Raw genomic sequence first — 20,132 nt, 5'->3', positions numbered from 1 at the left:
TAGTTTCATAATTGGACCGTAAATATTGTTGACCCATTAGGCTAACAACCACTTTGCACACGACGAATGTTGCTCGCCTCAGCGGAGTGACATTATAAAATGAAGATGACCAGAATGCGAGTTCATCAACTGTTGTGCTGAACCATAAAGACATTCACCAATTTGGCGCTTGTAAATGTATCGCAAAATGGCACGAGGAGAAGCGGAAACATTCCAGACCTGCCAGCCTCTGTCACTTCTACTTGCCGTAATCGTTCGCCTGACAACTGCCGCACGCTACAACTGCCGCAGCGCTAAGTCTATTAGAGAACGTTTGTCTCTCGCGCGATCTACATTTGTCATAAACCGCATTATGGCATCGATCGGGAGTTTCGTTCCGATCACTGCGCTACCGCGGTTCCCTCGGTCCATCGGTTCGGTCACTGAGATGACCTTCGAAGTCTTCGGACCCTGACGCACGCGTTGGACCGATTCCGTTCGATTTGCCCTCACCCATTCTGGTGTACCATTCCTCCCTTCTTCGGTGCATAAAGTGGGACCTTCCGAGATCGGACCAGGACGGAAGCGCGTTGCTAGGCGTTGCGGGCCGCATGCCAATCGGACTACCCCTTTACCACAATGGCCAAACCAGGGCTGGGGATCAATTATTTCATCTTTTTCCCTCCCGTTAGCTTGCCAACAGACAGAACGGGGACGACGTACGGGGGGAAACGGTGCGATAAACGCTCTGGTCGCGTTCTGACCTCTCCGTTTCCCCTTCTCGTTGCTGCTCTGCTCTCTATCGCTCCGGTGCATTACATTCCGATGCACTTCGGCTTTAGGGTGGTGGCTCGTGGGTGCATTCGAGATGGGGGAGGGAGTAAAGCGCAAAAAGCGAAATGCACCACCCGTTCACCGTGGCCACCGGCTTTACGGGGCTGGCTGCAATTACTCGTAGGAAGCGGCATTTGTCGAGAGGGGAAAAAGGAGGGTCGAAGAAGAGATTGGGCGTAGAGTGAGCGAGTGATGGTGGTCGTGGTCGTGGTCGTGGTCAGTGGCCGGAGTTGGCAAAGGAACGATCCGATCGGATCCGATAGGTGACACGATCGGTGTATAAAAGGATCTGCCGGGCGACTCAGTAAGGCAGAAGCAATTCAAACGTTCTAACAGCTCTACAGCAGCTCCTTCAGCAAACACCCAAAACCCCCACCAAAACCCCTCAATCACCATGAAGGTAAGGAGCAGCTCCTGGCAGCTGAAGGCCGCTCTCGGGATACCGTGACCAACAACCGAGTGATCCTGGTGCTCATTTGTGTTTGTGTTTGTTTGAATGTGTGTGTGTCTTTTACAGTGCATCGTTGCCGCCGTTGCCATCGTCGCCCTGGCTGTTGCCGCCGAGGCTGGATATCCTTATGCTGGATACCCATACGGAGCGACCGTCATCCAGGCTAACGCCCCGGCCTGGCCATACGCCGGATATCCTTACGCTCATGCCGCTGCCTACCCGTACGCTGGATACCCGGCTGCCATCCATGCCTACGCTGCTCCTCATGCCGCTGCCTACCTAGCTGCTCCCCATGCTCCGCTTGCCTCGGTCGCTCACCATGCCGGTGTTGTGCCCGGAGCTACCTCCGTCACTGCCACCCGTGGTGCCGTCCATGTTGCCCCGCTGCCAGGACATGCCGTCTCGCAGAAGCAGCTGAACCTTGCCCCGGCCCCAGGAACCATCTAAGCTGATCACTAGAGAGCTCAATGGAGAGGAGGCGAGCTGTTAGTGCTGCAACAGGACACGGAAATTGGATCGATCTGGAACAACAACCCGAAGACTCACAGTCAGACCAGCGGCCAACTCATACCAAATGGTCGATTGATTCTTCGGGAGTGTGATTGAGTATATGTGTGTGTGCATGTAATGTAGAGAGAGAGCGAAAAATGTTTGTTTGTTCATGGTTATCTCAGCCAATTGTACATTTACTGTAAATAGATGTTATTTACACGAATAAATGACAATTTTGTAAAAAAATTAACAATGTTTGTTGTGTTGTTCATCTTCTTCAACTTTTTTCTAGTTCATGTTGTTTGATGCTAGTTAAAAAATTAGTTAAGTATTTTGCTTATTTTATCAGCGCCAGGATTTGAAAAAAAATCTCAATAAAAAACTAAATTGCATTATGTTTAGGACAATCTTTTTGCAACTGATGCCGAAAATTTATAAAACCATTCCTGCGCTTTAACTGGCATTACCATATTCATGCTCTAGATTGGTGCCATATTACAATAAGGTAATTGACTGTTTTTTTCTTTATTATTCTGTTTATTACACATCTGGAGCAAAAGAAGATATATTTGACTGGATTAATTTTAAATTTATTCATTTAATCCTAGCAACGCCATTGATTATGACAAAATTGTGCTTTGAATACGTACTATGGGCTCTAAGATGTGCCAACGGGCGTGATTACAACTAAATATCCTGGCAATAAACAAAAAAAATTAGATGAATATTATGATATCACTTGAATTATTGTCTATTTGTACAAAATAATAACTGGACTTATATAACAATCGACCAAAAAACGTAATGAATTAACCAGTCTAATTCGATTCTTAATTAGTTTGTTGTTTGTTTCTTGTTCAATGAAATGTTTAGTTTTTATCATATCTAAAAACGAACCGGAACCCTATATTGTTAGATAGTGGAATTTGAACTACATGTTTCGAAAAAAAAATTTTGTTATGAAAATCAATATTTTTTGTTAGAAAATGAGTTCGCACAAGAGGTTTTTGATTTTTTGCGACCATCAATATCAAATTGTATTCACTATGATTTTATACTGAATTCAACATGTTTATAATAGTATAGATATTTGGTTTTAAAATATTAATGGGAAAGGAAACGTTTCTAATTTTTTTTAAATAAAAAAGAAGGTTGCATTCTTAGCTTGTATGCGATGATAAATATAATGCAATCAACATTTCGAGAGGGTTGCTATGGTTTAGTAGTTTTCTCGAATCCAAATAAAAAAAAATAATTAAATTATTAATCAGCCTGCGCTTAAATTTTATTCAACTCACACTACTAGAATGGCACGTTTTCAGTCACGCACCTTTCGCTTTTCTAAGACTCTAATTTAATGAGTGGTTTAGAAAGGATTTATACAACCATGAGTCCATGATTTTATGATACTCTAGCTTACCTTAATTCAAGGCATCTATTTTAAATCAGAATCTTTAAAACGGCTTATGCCACCGTTCCGCACGAATGTCATTTGAATGGTTTAAAAGCTAAACCGAGGTTCGGCTATCAGATTGCTCGTACTAATTCAGTAATGTCTGCATTTAAAAGCAACACACCCATGATGGAACCGGAAGGAATGTGTCGGAATTGAACCGTATCTAAATTGGCGATGTACAACCATCCGTTTCAAATCGGATCTGCGATCGTCCTTCACGCGCCGTTACATCCGCCCTTGTGAACGTATAATTTCGGCAGGACTAATTGGTATACTCGCTTAGTTTTTTGATAAGCTTATTCTTGTATTCTTGTCCATTCACTTGGGGGAAGTGTGACAGTAGGTGAATCGAAGAAAGATGTTCCGTCGTTGGTGCAAAGAAGAACAAACGTCCATCTGACTATAAATGGGTGACCGGAGTTTTGGTAAGGCATCAGTTGCAAACCACCGTTGTCAGCAGCACAATCGTGTACCAACCACAATCAACCTAAAACCAAAGACATCATGAAGGTGAGTTTGATAAGAATTTCATCAGCTCAAGGAGGTCCCGTAGCTAAAGAATTGCTTCACTACAGGTCTTCATTGCATCCATTGCCCTGGTGCTGCTGGCTGTCGCTGAGGCATCCTACCTACCATACGGTGGAGCTGTAGTGTCCAACTACGTCTCGGCACTGCCGGTGACTTCTTCGGTCGCTTATCCATCGTACGGTCTGTACGGCAAATCGATCCTTCCGGTGGCCACCAAATACTCCTACCCAGCGGTCTACGATAGCTATCCCGCTGTCTCCAAGGTGGTTTCGTACTCGGCCCCAGCAACGGTTTACGGTGGCGCTAAGGTTCTGGGCTATGGCGCCGGTTTGGGTTATGGATATGGTGCCGGATATGCGCTTGATGCCGGATACGGCTATGGTGCTGGTTTGGGCTATGGATATGGCAAGGTCCTTCCATCAAAGTACTACTTGTAAAGATTCGACGCACACCATTCGGAACGGGATTCGGACTATCAAATCGACAAAAATGTACAGCGCTGATGCGGAGGTGTAAATTGTATTTTAAAGAAAATCAATAAAAGCATGTGAAACTAATGACTGTCTGTTGTACTCACAATGTTGCTTCAAAAATTTCTTTTTGTTAAGAATAGAATTTAATTGCATCATTTCGGTGTGTCGAATGGAAGGGAAAGTGAAAGAAATGAAATTAAAAATATATTGTACCTAATCATTAACGTACTAAGTATGTCTTACGGTTATGGTTATTATGAAGACATATTCTTCTTACTAGACACAGGTCTAACGATGGATCTATCGAATTATAAAGCTGATAAGATATTTGGCAGCGTCCAATAATATAGCTGACAAAGTTTTTGGGCACAATTTTAAAAAACCTGATGGAGCAAATAGTCTGATGCTTTCGTCATAAGAAACCACAAAAATTAAGAGCAGTTTATTGGGTAGAATTAACCATAGTCTTTCTCTAAAAAATATGTTGGAGCACATACAAAGCAAAATATAAATTATGCCAATGCATTCACGCATCTTAACATTGTGACATTTATTTGTGATATAGTTATAAGCTATAATTATTAAGTTTTATAATTATTACGCAATAACTTCAGTTTTATGAGTTCCCATAATTCAAAGAAGCACGATTTTCCAAATACATGCGTCGAGAAGGCTCGATGATTTATTTTAAGCTAGATTCAATCAATTACATGAAGTGTGGATGTTTTATGTTAACAACTAATTATTGTGAACAAATATAGCATTTCTACACCGGCAATCTCTATTACAAAATATTTTACTTAGAGCATGTCCATTATTATTCCTTTTATATACAGCAAAGCTGCCCGGAAGTTACCCTTAATCAGCCAAGAAAATAATGTCAAGCGGCTATGGTTTGCTAAAGAGTATGCAGATAGGCCGATAGAATATTAGAAGATTCTCTACATATATAATTTGCGTCTATTCATACACACAGGTGCGTTTGTGAGAGGTATAGACCGGTAGAGGTCCCCTATCGCTCCGGTGCATTACATTCCGATGCACTTCGGCTTTAGGGTGGTGGCTCGTGGGTGCATTCGAGATGGGGGAGGGAGTAAAGCGCAAAAAGCGAAATGCACCACCCGTTCACCGTGGCCACCGGCTTTACGGGGTTGGCTGCAATTACTCGTAGGAAGCGGCATTTGTCGAGAGGGGAAGAAGGAGGGTCGAAGAAGAGATTGGGCGTAGAGTGAGCGAGCGATGGTGGTCGTGGTCGTGGTCGTGGTCAGTGGCCGGAGTTGGCAAAGGAACGATCCGATCGGATCCGATAGGTGACACGATCGGTGTATAAAAGGATCTGCCGGGCGACTCAGTAAGGCAGAAGCAATTCAAACGTTCTAACAGCTCTACAGCAGCTCCTTCAGCAAACACCCAAAACCCCCACCAAAACCCCTCAATCACCATGAAGGTAAGGAGCAGCTCCTGGCAGCTGAAGGTCGCTCTCGGGATACCGTGACCAACAACCGAGTGATCCTGGTGCTCATTTGTGTTTGTGTTTGTTTGAATGTGTGTGTGTCTTTTACAGTGCATCGTTGCCGCCGTTGCCATCGTCGCCCTGGCTGTTGCCGCCGAGGCTGGATATCCTTATGCTGGATACCCATACGGAGCGACCGTCATCCAGGCTAACGCCCCGGCCTGGCCATACGCCGGATATCCTTACGCTCATGCCGCTGCCTACCCGTACGCTGGATACCCGGCTGCCATCCATGCCTACGCTGCTCCTCATGCCGCTGCCTACCTAGCTGCTCCCCATGCTCCGCTTGCCTCGGTCGCTCACCATGCCGGTGTTGTGCCCGGAGCTACCTCCGTCACTGCCACCCGTGGTGCCGTCCATGTTGCCCCGCTGCCAGGACATGCCGTCTCGCAGAAGCAGCTGAACCTTGCCCCGGCCCCAGGAACCATCTAAGCTGATCACTAGAGAGCTCAATGGAGAGGAGGCGAGCTGTTAGTGCTGCAACAGGACACGGAAATTGGATCGATCTGGAACAACAACCCGAAGACTCACAGTCAGACCAGCGGCCAACTCATACCAAATGGTCGATTGATTCTTCGGGAGTGTGATTGAGTATATGTGTGTGTGCATGTAATGTAGAGAGAGCGAAAAATGTTTGTTTGTTCATGGTTATCTCAGCCAATTGTACATTTACTGTAAATAGATGTTATTTACACGAATAAATGACAATTTTGTAAAAAAAACTTCTGCATCGCCTATTTCAATTATTTTATAAAATAGTCTGATTGAAGAGAAGAATGATCTTCAAAAAATACCTTGTTCAAGGTCTACTTTTCTTAAACACGTTCTTATTTACTCTTTATTGGTCATATTGAAGCGTTGAAGGAATTGCCCTTTGGGACCAAGCAAAGCAGTTGCACGTTTGGTGTAGTAAAAATTAGTTCAAAACTCGTCCATAATCCAATAATTTTAGTTCGTTTGGCTTTTTTATACAATCCAATCAATCATGGTAATAATGAAATAACCCACACGAAACAAATGTACTTCGGAAATTAGTGTGTATGTATAATGAAGATACTGCGGCCGTAATAATCTCATGCAAAGCGAATTGCAGAATAATATATATAGTGGCTCAATACCAACCAACTTTGTACTTTTTATGTAGTTTCCTTTTTATGAGAAAATATTAATAATAACAACAACAAGGGATATCAAACGACAGTAATAAAAACATGCTCAATTATTTTTTGCATTAGTTGTACTGTTTTCTTAAATTCTTAGAGAGGTTTAGCAGGGAGAATAAATGCAATGCACTGTGCCAGTGCCAGTGTCCGCCGTGAAAGTGAACAATGTTGAATTGATATGAAGAATTCTCCATTTACAAATCGTTTCACATGTGCTCCACAATAAAACCTGTTCTGATTGTTGAACGCTGAAGATAGATCATACGATCCCAGTAACCAGCCTATTACATAGTTACTCATCTGGCGCTACAACCGACAGACGGTCTTGGACTGCCACGATTACGCCCTTTCAGTTGATGGTCCAGCAATGGTCGAGAATGGATTTCTATAATAATAAACGATCTGTGGACTAGTTTGTCTCCTGCCACACTCTTACGCTGCAACAAAATGATCAACAAAAGGAGTGTAATTGTTTTTTTTTGTAAAAATGCTTCTATTTATTGCATTTCCGGGTTTGAGTGAAGCTTTTGCAGCAATATGAACGATTAGAAACGGAGCGTCCGCCGATCCAACTTACGATCTAATGAGTTATGTTATCACTTGTTCAGCATATTGCACGATGGCGACAGATGGTGTATGGGGGAGGGTGGGCGACGTTCGTGTGGGATTTGAGAGGCATTCCCGATGTGCGCATTTAGATGGTTCCTGGGGCCGGGGCAAGGTTCAGCTGCTGCTGCGAGACGGCATGTCCTGGCAGCGGGGCAACATGGACGGCACCACGGGTGGCAGTGACGGAGGTAGCTCCGGGCACAACACCGGCATGGTGAGCGACCGAGGCAGCCGGAGCATGGGGAGCGGCCAGGTAGGCAGCGGCATGAGGAGCAGCCCACAGAGCGGCGTGCGGCGCGTACGCTGGATATGCCGCATGAATGGCCGCTGGTGGCCACGCAGCAACCGGAACAGCCGCTGGCAGACCACCGTATGGCCAGCCCCATGGCAGCACTCCAGCCTCCGAGACGACGGCCAGAGCCAGAACGACGGCAACGATGGCGCACTGCAAAAGGACGAAAAAAAGGGACATTGTCACTCTGCTATCCTGCTATCCTTCCACCTCGTTGCAAAAGCTACCTTCATGGTGATTGGTTAAAGGGTTCGTGTGCTGAACACTGAAGTAACTCAATGTGTAATGATCTGTTCGATCGGACGTTTGAACTGATTGTGATGCTTAACCGAACCGCACCAAAAGGTATTTATACATCGCCGATCGGTACCAGACCGATGGTACCAGACCAGGCCAAGCCAGGCTCGGCCCGGCCAGGCCAGACCTTGGGAGGGAAGGTGGTCTCAGAACACGCCAGCGCGAGGTGTCAGCATGTCCACCCTGTACGTGAAGTGTAACGGGGCACCCTGGCACGTACGAGTAGCGTACGAGTGAGTGGATCACTTTTACCGGCTCGTTAGCGTAAGCACTTCAACCTGCGCAGAACTTGTAACGTACCGCGACCTCACCGCATACACAAGGGGCCCATGTTGCCATCGCGGAAAGACCCGCCACCTGGTCACGGCATTCCGGGGCACCCCGACAGTACATAGTAGGCGATGACGATGAGCGTTTAGGCGATGGGGATTGAACTCTCCGGCTGCAGAAGGTTCTGCCCGGTGTTCTGTACACACGTGTACGTGTTATGCATGCCATGAGCCTTGCAATGTATCTGTGCGTGTGTGATGATCGAAAGGAGTTGGTTTTTCAAGTTCAGTGATCGCCATTTTTAACGCCTTGTGCCGTGAGTCCAAACTCAATCAAGCGGCAAGCGCGGAGAGTGAACAAACCGTGCAACTACATAACGAATGGTCCCCGGTGTGTGTCCACGGTGGCCAGGCCCGAGCAGCCGAGTTGCCATGCATATAGCTCGAGAGTGCTCTAGCACCCCCACCTCTAGGGCGGAAGGCAGTGCAGCATTCTAAGTGCAGTTCGCGTTGCACATGCACTGCGACTGTGTTGCCAATGGAGGAGAGTGGGAGAGAGTGGGCCACCGTCATCGATCTTAGAGCGGGGGTCAGCCCTCTTTCCGTGAAGTGAAAGAATCTTATAGTATATAGGAAACTCCTCGGCCTGTGCTGCTGCTGCTGGTGGTGGTGGTAGTGGTGATCGTCGTCGATCGTCGGTACAATTGGCAGTGTAACCGAGCTTACTATGGCGAGGTCGCGGTCTCGGTACTCCGGGGGTACGCTGGTGTAATCGAGCGATCTGTTGGGGCTTGCTCTAACGAGAGCAAGAATTTCTGTATAAAAACCGAACTGCACGCTCCGGTAAGGCATCATAATTAATTCAATCGTTCCAAGCGAACCACCGAAACAACCCGCAAAAAAACCCAACCAAAAACCAATCATGAAGGTATGTAGGTTCCCGTGGGCATCCTGGGAGCCTGCCTGAGTTCCCGCAAGGATTCAGCGAGAGGACGAGTTCCTGTTGGAGTGTTCCCACTAATATCCCGTTTTTGCATCCCGTTTTCCGATATTTCCTCCGTTTAGTGCATGGTAGCTGCAGTCATCTTGGCCCTGGCCGTTGTTTCGGAAGCCGGTCTCCTGCCGTACGGTGGTTGGCCTTACGGTCATCTGGCCGCCCCGACCGTGATCCAGTCGAACGTGCTGGCCCATCCGTACGGTGCGATCTCGCACTCTGCCATCCACGCCGCCCTGCCAGCGTACGCCCCGCATGCCGCTCTGTGGGCGGCTCCTCATGCTGCCATCTTGGCCGCTCCCCATGGTCCGGCTGCTTCGGTCGCTCACCATGCCGGTGTTGTGCCGGGAGCCACCTCCGTCACTGCTACCCGAGGTGCGGTGCATGTCGCGCCCCTGCCAGGACATGCCGTCTCCCAGCAGCAGCTGAACCTTGCTCCGGCCCCAGGCACGATCTAAGCCGTCCATCTTCCTCTCCTAGTCAAACACGATGGAAGCCACTGCCGGAAACGTCTCGTCTGTCTGTTTTGTCTATCTATCGTCTATCAGTCGAAATTGTGCTATCCCACCCACCGTTCGATTGGAAGCCCTTTCGGTGTGCCGATGCAGAGCGGCGAGTCATCGCGGAATTTCCAACAATAAAAAAACGAAAAAATCATTTCACATTTTCTCATAAACCTTGCCTTGTTCGTGTATATTATTTTATGTTTTGGCAACCACCTGGGATCAATGGGAAAATTGCAAAAAATGATACGATTGCATCAATGTCAGCGAGAGCGAGAACAGCAACTGTGGGAATTTATTGAATATTTTATCGAAATTAACGAAGAACGTAAAAATTTTACAGAAAAAGGAAATGATTCAAAGGATTTCCCTTTGTTTGCTACATTACTAAAGTAATATACGGATATTAAAAGCTTCACCAAAACATCAAGCCTTTGGACCGAAGCCGTCTCATGACCAGCACTGCCCGACCGTGTGGCGTCGACCGGAACAAACGATAAATAGAAGGGACACTCCCTATCAGTCGGTCGTGTCTTGCATTCTATTCTTGACGGCCTCTTAAGTTATGGTTGGTTGAAAGTATTTAGTTGTGGTCGGTTTAGCGATGCTAATTGAAACTTTTATTTTTTGGCAGCTCACAGTTCGCGAATCCTCTATGTGCCCTCCGAAAAAGCTAGAAAGGGATTGTATTGTTTCCTTTTATCTGTTGTCCGAATGCTAAACGAAAAAAAAATCAAGGTGTTGCAATTCGATTTCTCATAGAAAGGAAAATCGACATCAATGGCAATGGCTTGAAAGCAATATTAGTTGCTCTTCGATGTCGTTTATTTAATGGTTGGGTTTTCTTTTCATACGTTCAAGTTTCTTTCCTCGCGAAAAACACGGCAACGGATGATTTATATTTCCGCACGCGCGCAATTTCTTCTTCCAATAACGCTTTTAGGAAGATAGTTTTACTAACCTTAGCACGGCATGTGCTCAGTATTTGATGTTTGGGTAATCATTAAATATAACTCTTTTAGTCTAATGTTGGATTCGTATCGTATCCATTAAATCGCGTCAACCAGTAGTTGATGCTTGCTACTATGCACATTTAGCAAATAATAAAAAAATATGTTGTACCACAGACATTCCCCTCAATTATTTACCAGGTAGGCCCATAGCGATTCTTTAAAATTCTTACAATTTATTTTAAAATAATTAAAAAAAATACTCAACATTAAGGTAAAAACTTAAAATACACAACAGGTGGACTCTTTTGCGAGTACATTCAATAGCTATTGGCGAATGATGTTATCAGTATGTCAAGGCAGGAACTGGCTAGTAACTTTGTTTCATGTCAAACGTTTCTAAATGTTCAAACGAGACCAAATATGTACATTTTATTCAAAGCATTTCAGGCAAAACATTTTCAGTTAATCTGGGCAATAATACAACTCTGATTACATTGGTATGTCGTTTGCATACTTTATTATGAATTATGCTGTGTCTATAAATCAGTTTATCATTAAATAATTGATAATAAATTAAATTAAAGGTACCCCCCAATGGTAATTACATGTTTCGTTATGATTGTTTTAGAACTAATCATTGGTTAGGAGCGATGATTCATGCAACTAACCGAACACCTCCCACAGTACTGCAACGGCGTGCATTCAGAATTCGTTCTACGCTAGACAGAACGAGCCCCCACCAGCGTACGCACGACATCCCGTAGCCGTTGCATGGCGGTTCGTTTGTAAGCTCCGCTATCCATTCAATCCGTAATCATATCACACTCATGTCAGTCCGTACATGGAGAAAAGGTGTCGCCGATCGTCAGACGGTCTGAATGGCGAAGGTGTCGTTGCACTGGGGACCACACCGGCTCGTGGTTTGGTTGTGACTAATGCCTTCGCCCTAGTTCAGCCGTTCAGCTCAACGGTAGCGATACCGACCGATACTAGATCACCCGGGTATCAAACCAATTTCGAGAAGGCGGACACCGCCCCTTGTCGATCGACATTGAGTGGCCTTTGCGCGGCCTTAGCGTGCTGGTACAAATCATGCAGAATGGGATTGAATGCGGATCTACCGTACTGGCGACAATGCTTAGCCTAATGCGGTGTTATGGAGCAAGTTCTAGGCTGCAGCAGCAGCAGCAGCAGCGGCTAGTTCGTGCTGCACCAATGTCAACCGGCCGGCAAGAATTGGTTCTAGCTGCTCCAGCCCTGCCCCCTCGAGAACTGCAAAGGGAGAAATGGGGCCGGTCAGATTGTTTTGTGTGTCACGCGGTGGCGGCAAACAGCATTAGCAAACCGACTTACCTTAGGCCGGGTTGGTAGCTGCAGGCGACCGGCTTGGGTGGAGTTGATATCCTGGACCAGGAAACAAACCTCCCCCTTTGAGACACGGGTACGGGTTCTGGACAAAGTCATATTCTGGTTCTGGAGGTCGCGAAATGTAGGTGTTGGCTTGGCCTGGCCTAGGGTGGAACCGACCGATCGTGCAAACTGGAACATGCAAGGCATTAAAAGCGTATAAAAGTCCATGTCCAAGAACGTAGAATTGTTATTTTTGTTCATTTCCTCCGATCGGTCAGCCGAATCGGTTCAAGTAGCAGCAGCAGCACCAGTAGCAGCAGAAGCAGAAGCAGAAGTAAAAGACAAACGACGCGCCATGACAGTAAGTTCGGGTTGTGTGAGGATCCATTCAGTTCCGTGACATTCTAAAGTGTGCTTCTGTGTGGTGTGCCGTGTGATCATGTGTTCGCCTCCCCGAAACCAGGTCCCATCGAGATCTCTTGCAGTTGCGCTGGTTCTGTGCGCGTCGATGTGCCTGTTCCTGTTGTGTCCGGCCGACGCCTCCTATCACGCACTAGCACTGGAAGGATGGCCGTACGCATTCCCGTTGGGTCCGTGGCATGATTACTCGCTGGCCGAGAAGGCGACAGTGCCGGTACCGATCGAACCAGTCGTGGCAGCCCATTTAGGATCGTATCCTGGTGCGTACGCAATCATGGCTACACGCGGATCGATCCACATCGCACCCCTTCCGGGGCACTCGGTTTCACAGTTCCAGTACAACTTTGATGCACCCCCGGGAACGTACTAACGGTGATCGGCAGGAAGTGATTGAAGTATTGCAATAAATAGTTTTTGTTTTATTTGTTAATCCAAAAGCGGGGTTCCCAAAAGGATTTCTTCTTTCGAGTTCAAACAGTTCCGCCCAGCTGATGCCGTTTCGTTCGCGGCTCACCGAGGATCCTGCCCTAGGAGTTTCTTCATTATCGACGGAGCGACGTACTGGTTGGTGCTGTAGCCTTGTCCTTTGATGAACACATTCGGTACTGCCCAGGGACCTTGGGAGCCACGCTGTACGGGAACGTAGGCTACCAGTGAGCTCGGCCCGGGTACGAAGGTCACGTAGTGCGATGGCGGTAAGAACGGTTGCAGCTGCTCGCTGTGATATGGAGCCACGTGTAGCGGCACTACAGCTCCACCAACCGGATGACGGTAGTTGTAGTGTGCGTACGTGTGTTCATCGGGAAAGCGCACGAAAGGATACTCTTGCACCAGTCCCGTCTCCAAGTGGCAAGCTCCTCGTTGTTGCGCCTGTAGGAAGTAGCCTTCATCCAGTGGATGTAGTGGTTGGTAGGGTGTGAAGAGGGCTGCAGCGTCAGCATTGGTGATGGTACATAATGTCCAAAAAGTAACACAAAGCGCGATCACCGCAACGTTCTGTGAAAAGTTATAGACAATCGAGGTGCCTTTAAGTGTTTGTTAAGTATATCTATGGAAGCCAGAACTCACCTGCATAGTGTTGTCCGACGAATTGTGTGCCACGTTAGGTTTGATGCTCTGCGCTATCGGACGAGTTGTTCGGTTTGCTGGTCGTGATCGGTCTGCTTCATTTTCGCCACCACTGGACACGTTTTATAACGAAGAAACTTCGAAATTGGGTTTGGCCCGGTGTGGTAACATCCCACGCTGATGGAGCTGTGTCTGCGCAATAACGACCCTGACGCAATTGCTTTGCGACCGGCTGATAGGAGGTGAACCGCATCATGAAGACCGCGGTTCTGCGGCAGTGCGAGCTGGTGTGTGAAGAAGCACGGCAGAGACCAGCGGAGAGTGAAAGTTATGCGTGCACTTGACCCGCCAAAAGTATAATCCATCATCACCGTTGGAGGTCCCACAGTGCCTTGTACGTAGTCTAACGATTGTCTCTGTGATGATGATGATGATGATGTGATCCGTCATTAGTATCGGGTATCTGTGTGACATAGATCTACGAACTTATCAAGCAGATAGCAAGTGCCGAGTGGTTAGCGATCAACACTTGGAGAAGGGCTGCACGGAATGACAAGAGTCTGGCCGATTGGTTGGCTTATAAGCTTGCTTTTATTGGAGCATTGAAGGGTATAAGGTAGTACCATCGGAACGCATGTTCAGATGGCCGGATGGCAGCTATCCCGGCCTCGGCCGGATAAGTTTAGCCAGTTTGCTGGCAGAATACTGGGTAAGGCTTGGCACGATTGACTTCACGGGGTCCTTGGTAGGTTTGGGGAACGGTTCTAGTGAGTTACTCAGATCCAGGAGCTGGTGCCAGATTTAGCTGGGTCTGGGAAACGCTATGTCCCGGCAGTGGCGCAACGTGGACGGCACCACGCGTCGCCGACACGGCGGTGGCAGTCGGTTCCGGAGCTGGCGCAGGCGCTGGAGCCGGGGCAACAGCAACGACGGCTGGAGCGGCCGGTGCTGCCGCCAGGATCACCGCGTGTCCTCCGGAAACATCGACGGCAATCGGATACGGGGCCAGTACCGTTGGTGGAGGGTTCGATTGGATTACGGTGGCACCGGGAATGGCAAGACCGGCCGGAGCAGCAATCGCTATTCCTGGCGGCAGGATCCACGGGATCACACCAGCTTCAGCAACCAGCGCAGTTGCCAGGACAACGAGGGCCACGATGCACTGCGGGAGGAGACGAAGCGAAGACGAAGTCTGTTATCCACTAGAATTGCTGGAGTTGCTGCTGGTCGACGTTGGTACCTAATAATCCATTTCTAGGGTTTGGACCTGCAGTTCCTGTAACTTTATCCCTTACCTTCATTGTTTAGAGTTGTGTTTAGAAGGATGTTTCAGTTGGAAGCGAATGAACGCACTTGTACAGAACAACTAGCGTTTGACACTGCAGATCAGAATCTGATGAGAGCTTGGACCTTGGTGCGGCCTATTTATATCAAACCTTCCTGGCAGAAGATTCCGGTTCTAACTGCAGTCGGTGCAGTGTACCTGTAGGTTTTTGAATAAATTTACTCGCGTAATACAGAGCCGAGACTAGAGCTTAGCCGGTTAGCAGCGGATCGCCCAAGAACGGTGGACAGTTTCATCAGCAGCCCCGGGCGGCAGGCTGCAAGGGTTCCCTAGGACCGCCTGGTCTAGACGCTGCACCGAGAGATGCGGCTCCATTTTAGGACCGGTTGGCGGTCCGCACGGGGTTCGGCAGTTGAATTAGATTACAATAATTACTAAGCATAAATTAATGGCACCCTATTGAAGTGTCAGTGTGATCTCCATTACAGCGTGTGTAGACGAACGGTGATGGATGACGGTTGTGATGTAAGATACTGTATCGTTTGCCAGCTGTTGGCCATACCGAGAAGTTCTATATCTGTAACAGACACACACCGTACCAGTGCCGTGTAGGACTTGCAGATAACATTCGTTACGGTTTGATGACGCCAGCAAGTTTGTCGAATACGTAAGGCGAGAATACTCCCAAGAAACCTGCTCCAGGAATCTAATTAAAGTAATTCTGCATTTATTTGGAATTACGCTGGACATTCGAATCGAATGGTACGAGTTGGCGCCGGTATAAATACCCGGCCGGCATCCACTGGTGTCTGGCAGTTGTCCACCAGTCGCTGGAACTGATTGTTTCCACCCAAATGCCACTGCCGAGCGTAAGCACAACACCTTCCGAAGCCCCATATTTTCATAGGTTCTCCGGCGTTGAACGATAATACGACAAATTTCGTGACACTTTATCATCAACTACCCTCTTTCCAGCAGCCATACATCGAGCGGAGAACACCGAAATCCTCTTAAAAAACCACAAAGCGACACCAAAGGCTAAGTGTGTCTGCATCAAGCTGCACTCCATGCCCGTTTGATATACGAAACGATCGCAACCCCGCATCGGCGCTGCCTAACGGGCTGGCTTCACACCGACTTCCTTGACTTCTTGGCCCAACCCTGCTAACGTTGCTTGCTGGGCGCGAAAGAAAATAAAGATAAAGAGGGCCGCCAACAGCGGGGCGACCCGGCGCAAACACCATGACCACCGCATTGCCTCCTCACCCTACCACCCCATTCCAGCATGATCGGTATGTGACATTGATCTTGACGTTCGGCTGGGCGCGTTGTCGCGCTCACCACGCTCGCTCCGCTAAGCTGCACGGCCTTAGCTTTCGCTTTTATTCGCGTTTACGCGCGGGCTGTGGTCGCGTTTCGCTTTCCGGGGGTTTCGGTCGTCGAAGCCGGTGGCGAGCCCCAGGCGAGTTCACGGTGCCCCGTGCACGGTGCCCCGTGCACGGTGCTCCACGTGTGTGTGCGTATGTCTGTGCCGTTAAACTTTGTCGATCGCACCGATCACACACAGAGAGCAACCGGCGAATGGTGAATGAACCGCACACGCTAACCGGTGCTCGTTGGTGTCTCGATGTTTTTTTTCTACTAAATTTTGCTAAACATTGAACCATTGGCTCATTTTCCATTTACTGGTGACCGGCTGCGAAATGCGGTAATTGGACATTGGCAGCGAAGGTGTGAACCACATTCCTGTCGAACGGTGGTGTTTAGATGACGAAACTTAATTAGAGTTGCAAGAGACCAAGAGACTGAGAGAGATGCTCGGTTCATTGTGGTTCTATAATAGGATAAAGTGGATTAGAGAAACTTATAATCAACGATCTGTTGATGATCGTTAGTTTCATAACTAAGGTCAAATTTAACGTCTCCAAGCCAATCCACGGTAACATGATCGTTTCCTGGATGTCTATATACTTAAGAGGCCCGGAGCAACAGATCGTTCGCAGTCAGAGCGCGGTTCATTCCTTCTCCTTAGATCGATCGATTTCCAAGCCAATACATGATCTACTCGACAACACACCAGCTCGAAGCCGGTTTTTCGGAGAATTTCGCTCGCTTTTCCTCATATTGCGCCAGCAGGACGTCGGGTTGGCACGCGCGACAGAATGTAGGAGTACACGGAGACCGGGCGCGGACTGTCGCAGAGGTCGCAAGGTGCAGCGAAAACAGAATTTCACAATTTTGAACTCGAGCCGGCTCGGACTTTGGAGATCGAGGGATCGGGGTCTGGTTGGTGGCGGTACAATCTGATCAATCGGAACACTATGACCGGCCTTCGATAGCTGGCTGGCGTGTGGAGCAGAAGAAAACCAGAAATCCAGCACCAGAAACGCAGAACAAGCTTAAGTGGAGCACAAGGAAATGTGGTGTGACTGTAGCCCGGGTATTGGAGGTGGTATTGATCGTCGTTGGTGTGGGAGTACAGCGCGCGGGCGGGCGGGCAGGTGGGTGGGTGGGCGGGCGAGCGGGGTAAATTTATGGCACTGCGATACCGCGACAAACCGCCGCGTAATGGAGCCAGGAAAAGCTTCGGTTTTGCGATTGCTGGGTGCGGAAAGGGTCAACAGCATGGATGCAACGATATTTGCATATGCGCTGGTTGGAATGTTTGACTTTCATTTTCGTAGCTCCCCAGCATCGCATCGGTGTCGGTGGTTGACAAGCGAACGAAACCGAAACTGAGAGGTGAACAAATTAGATAAATAAATTTAATAAGAGCCGGTAAGGCGAATGGCGAATGCCCGGGGCGTGTGTGTGTGCTCTTTCGTTGTGATCGCGTTTCGACTCGTAGCGGGTGCTAGCGTGATGACCAGCAGGCGATGGTGAAGGTGGTTCGTTGTGTTGCGCCCATAAAGGTGTTTCAGCTTCGCCGCTGGACCAACCGATCCGAGAGCGACCTCATATGACGACAGCAAAGTGGTTCGTTTCATCAGCATTACTAACAAGTCACTAACAATGGCAAAATCTGAAGGTCACCCACTGTGTGCCGGTGGTGGCTTGTTACAGATAACGATCAGGTATTGCCGACCGACCGCCGAGCGAGTTAGCAGGCGAAGTAGTGCAATAAATGGCCAATAAGTGTAAATCATTATGATTTCGCTGAGTGATGGATGCTCTAGTTATCCTCTAACCTCTACATCGACAACTAACCAATACGTCTGTTAGGGGACAAATGCTAGGAATAATAATACCAGGGAAGTCCCAGACAACATCTACTCGCGCCCGCTTTGAACATAAACAAACAGGGAATCAGGAACCGTTTTATTAAAAAGACAAAATGTCTTCAACCTTCAACCGAGGTCGAGCCGCCTCTACGCCTTCTGCTCAGCCGTTCCCGGTGCGATCAGCTTCTGATCGACGGTGTGTCCCGGTAGGGGTGCCACATGTACCGAACCGGCATTGATGGCCTCGTACCGAGCTACCGGCGATTTATCCGCTCCGGTACCATACTCCGTTCCAAAGGTGGCAATATCTTTAACGACTGCCGGGCTGACGGCTGGTGTAATCGGGACCGGGACGGGGCTACTGACCGGACTCGTCTGTACCACCGGTTGAGGTGTGCTTCCGGTCGCTGGTCCACTGCCCGTGGTGGTGGTCGTCTGAAGTGGTGCCTGTGGATTGTTGTAGCTCAGTGACGAATAGGATACGGCCGCTGCATCGGAGTGTGGCTGTCCGTGGCGTACTACCTGCGTCTGCTGATAGCTGGGCTGCTGAGGAAGGGGCAGTTGATAGTTTACGGTCGGTTGCAGCTGTCCTGGCAGAGGATACTGAGCGGGAAAGGGAACGGGTACCGGTGGAAGCTGTTGCCCGGTCGGAAGCAGTGGGTACGGTTGTGGAGCAATCGGAATTGGTGGCAGCTGCTGGAACGGATACACGGCGTAGGGATTCAGGAGGTTCTGCAGAAGTGGCTGCTGTGGCCAACCGTTGTACGGTAACAACCCTTCGTTCGTGTATGGATCAATTAGCTGGCCGCGAGTGGCCGCTACCACCGATAGCACTGCTATAAGCACCTGAAAAAAGGAGAGAAATTGACCAGATCAGATCAACGATCATCGTCTTGTGTCACTCTGTGTCTTCTGCACACTAACCTTCATTGTGTTTGATCGATTTGAGCTGTCCACTTTCGGTTAACCGGCTCTCTGTTGCGACGGATGATCACGGATTGATCGGAAAATTCGGTGAGCAATCGTTTTTATAAGACGATCGGTTTAATGCGCAATCGGTCAAATTTCGACACCAGCCACCAGTGCAGAAGGTCATCTTCGGTGTTTGGTGTGTACTCTCGTTAGGTCGACCGTCAGTGCCGTGGTCAGATAGCTAGGTCCGGAAGCTAGGGGTCACCATTAAGGATTTCCTTCAACACGCATTAGAGGAAACTGATTTTTTGATGGAATGCACTAACGGCGGTTCAGCTCAGCACTTCATTTCATGCGTCACTGCTTGTGTGTTGTGTGATGATTCTATAAAATCATGTTTGAAATCAGTATTGTTTTCGAAACGAACCACCTCACCAAGCTCCAAGCGTCTTTTGGATCTCTCTAGAAGCTTATCGTGGTTTGGCGACGGTATTACGACATTTGTGTTCTCGGTTCGTGTTCTCATATGCCCATGTATGAGGGTACCTTGCCGAGGGTGTCACCAACGGCGCTGTATCCAGAATCTAGTTTCCTTTTACAGCCTTCGCTCCCTCGCTCACTCGCTAACTGAGCGAGTTTGAGGTAAGACGAAAGCAGGAACGATTGTTTAATCAAAAGATTACTTAATGGTGTGGTCCCAGTAAGGTACAGGGGGTCGACCGAACCCAATACATTAGACCCGGTCCACCTTCGCAAGGACTGACCAACCACCACGAATGGGGAGGGGCAGGCGAGTCCATCTGTAGCAGAATGCTTCAGCCAAAGTACAGAATACCTGCGCATACGTGTGCCTGTTGCGAGTCCAGTGTGATGCTGTGCACGAAGAACTGCGCATTTGGCGAGGTGATCGGTGGAGCCAGAAAACTAGTTTTACTAGGCTCGGTCCCGCATAGCGACCATTGTCCAGGGTGTGCACACGTTTGCGTGTGTGTGTGTGCTTTGGTGGAGTTGCTCTTATGTTCTCACCGGCGCCCACCCTTGTCCACCGCAGCGCGCTCCATTCTGCTCCA

General features: G+C 48.4%; 9 protein-coding genes across 10 annotated transcripts; 5 read left to right on the top strand and 4 right to left on the bottom strand.

Annotated features, from left to right (window-relative positions):
• The first annotated feature begins 1,058 nt into the window (after nt 1–1,058).
• LOC125952538 (adult cuticle protein 1-like) lies at nt 1,059–2,009 on the top strand. The gene is made up of 2 exons (XM_049682054.1): nt 1,059–1,213; nt 1,331–2,009. Exons 1-2 carry the CDS (start codon nt 1,208–1,210, stop codon nt 1,709–1,711), a joined length of 387 nt encoding a protein of 128 aa, XP_049538011.1. The 5' UTR covers nt 1,059–1,207; the 3' UTR covers nt 1,712–2,009.
• A 1,651-nt stretch (nt 2,010–3,660) lies between these two features.
• On the top strand, nt 3,661–4,241 carry LOC125952537 (cuticle protein 64-like). The gene is made up of 2 exons (XM_049682053.1): nt 3,661–3,722; nt 3,788–4,241. Exons 1-2 carry the CDS (start codon nt 3,717–3,719, stop codon nt 4,175–4,177), a joined length of 396 nt encoding a protein of 131 aa, XP_049538010.1. The 5' UTR covers nt 3,661–3,716; the 3' UTR covers nt 4,178–4,241.
• Nucleotides 4,242–5,503: 1,262 nt separating this feature from the next.
• On the top strand, nt 5,504–6,448 carry LOC125952539 (adult cuticle protein 1-like). Its single transcript, XM_049682055.1, has 2 exons — nt 5,504–5,660; nt 5,778–6,448. The coding sequence occupies exons 1-2, from the start codon at nt 5,655–5,657 to the stop codon at nt 6,156–6,158; spliced, it is 387 nt and encodes a 128-aa protein (XP_049538012.1). The 5' UTR covers nt 5,504–5,654; the 3' UTR covers nt 6,159–6,448.
• Nucleotides 6,449–7,362: 914 nt separating this feature from the next.
• Nucleotides 7,363–8,157, bottom strand: LOC125952540 (adult cuticle protein 1-like). The gene is made up of 2 exons (XM_049682056.1): nt 8,018–8,157; nt 7,363–7,943 (listed from the first exon to the last, which is right to left on the bottom strand). The coding sequence occupies exons 1-2, from the start codon at nt 8,021–8,023 to the stop codon at nt 7,584–7,586; spliced, it is 366 nt and encodes a 121-aa protein (XP_049538013.1). The 5' UTR covers nt 8,024–8,157; the 3' UTR covers nt 7,363–7,583.
• Nucleotides 8,158–9,123: 966 nt separating this feature from the next.
• LOC125951251 (adult cuticle protein 1-like) lies at nt 9,124–10,026 on the top strand. The gene is made up of 2 exons (XM_049679949.1): nt 9,124–9,284; nt 9,422–10,026. Exons 1-2 carry the CDS (start codon nt 9,279–9,281, stop codon nt 9,806–9,808), a joined length of 393 nt encoding a protein of 130 aa, XP_049535906.1. The 5' UTR covers nt 9,124–9,278; the 3' UTR covers nt 9,809–10,026.
• Nucleotides 10,027–12,378: 2,352 nt separating this feature from the next.
• Nucleotides 12,379–13,013, top strand: LOC125959656 (adult cuticle protein 1-like). The gene is made up of 2 exons (XM_049692487.1): nt 12,379–12,517; nt 12,620–13,013. The coding sequence occupies exons 1-2, from the start codon at nt 12,383–12,385 to the stop codon at nt 12,944–12,946; spliced, it is 462 nt and encodes a 153-aa protein (XP_049548444.1). The 5' UTR covers nt 12,379–12,382; the 3' UTR covers nt 12,947–13,013.
• A 73-nt stretch (nt 13,014–13,086) lies between these two features.
• On the bottom strand, nt 13,087–14,072 carry LOC125959655 (uncharacterized). Its single transcript, XM_049692486.1, has 2 exons — nt 13,645–14,072; nt 13,087–13,572 (listed from the first exon to the last, which is right to left on the bottom strand). Exons 1-2 carry the CDS (start codon nt 13,648–13,650, stop codon nt 13,087–13,089), a joined length of 492 nt encoding a protein of 163 aa, XP_049548443.1. The 5' UTR covers nt 13,651–14,072.
• A 140-nt stretch (nt 14,073–14,212) lies between these two features.
• On the bottom strand, nt 14,213–15,099 carry LOC125959657 (adult cuticle protein 1-like). The gene is made up of 2 exons (XM_049692488.1): nt 14,940–15,099; nt 14,213–14,806 (listed from the first exon to the last, which is right to left on the bottom strand). The coding sequence occupies exons 1-2, from the start codon at nt 14,943–14,945 to the stop codon at nt 14,417–14,419; spliced, it is 396 nt and encodes a 131-aa protein (XP_049548445.1). The 5' UTR covers nt 14,946–15,099; the 3' UTR covers nt 14,213–14,416.
• A 2,816-nt stretch (nt 15,100–17,915) lies between these two features.
• Nucleotides 17,916–19,298, bottom strand: LOC125952040 (uncharacterized). 2 transcript variants are annotated; one of them, XM_049681262.1, is made up of 3 exons: nt 19,075–19,298; nt 18,673–18,996; nt 17,916–18,597 (listed from the first exon to the last, which is right to left on the bottom strand). In XM_049681262.1, the coding sequence occupies exons 1-3, from the start codon at nt 19,078–19,080 to the stop codon at nt 18,298–18,300; spliced, it is 630 nt and encodes a 209-aa protein (XP_049537219.1). In that variant the 5' UTR covers nt 19,081–19,298; the 3' UTR covers nt 17,916–18,297. The 2 variants fall into 2 exon arrangements, with proteins under 2 accessions (XP_049537219.1, XP_049537216.1); XM_049681259.1 differs by having other exon boundaries at nt 17,916–18,996.
• Nucleotides 19,299–20,132: the final 834 nt, after the last annotated feature.

This window comes from Anopheles darlingi, chromosome 2 (assembly GCF_943734745.1).
Source record: "Anopheles darlingi chromosome 2, idAnoDarlMG_H_01, whole genome shotgun sequence".
NCBI lineage: Eukaryota > Metazoa > Arthropoda > Insecta > Diptera > Culicidae > Anopheles > Anopheles darlingi.
Note: the sequence above shows the minus strand (reverse complement) of the source record. Positions and strands in the feature narration are given on the sequence as shown.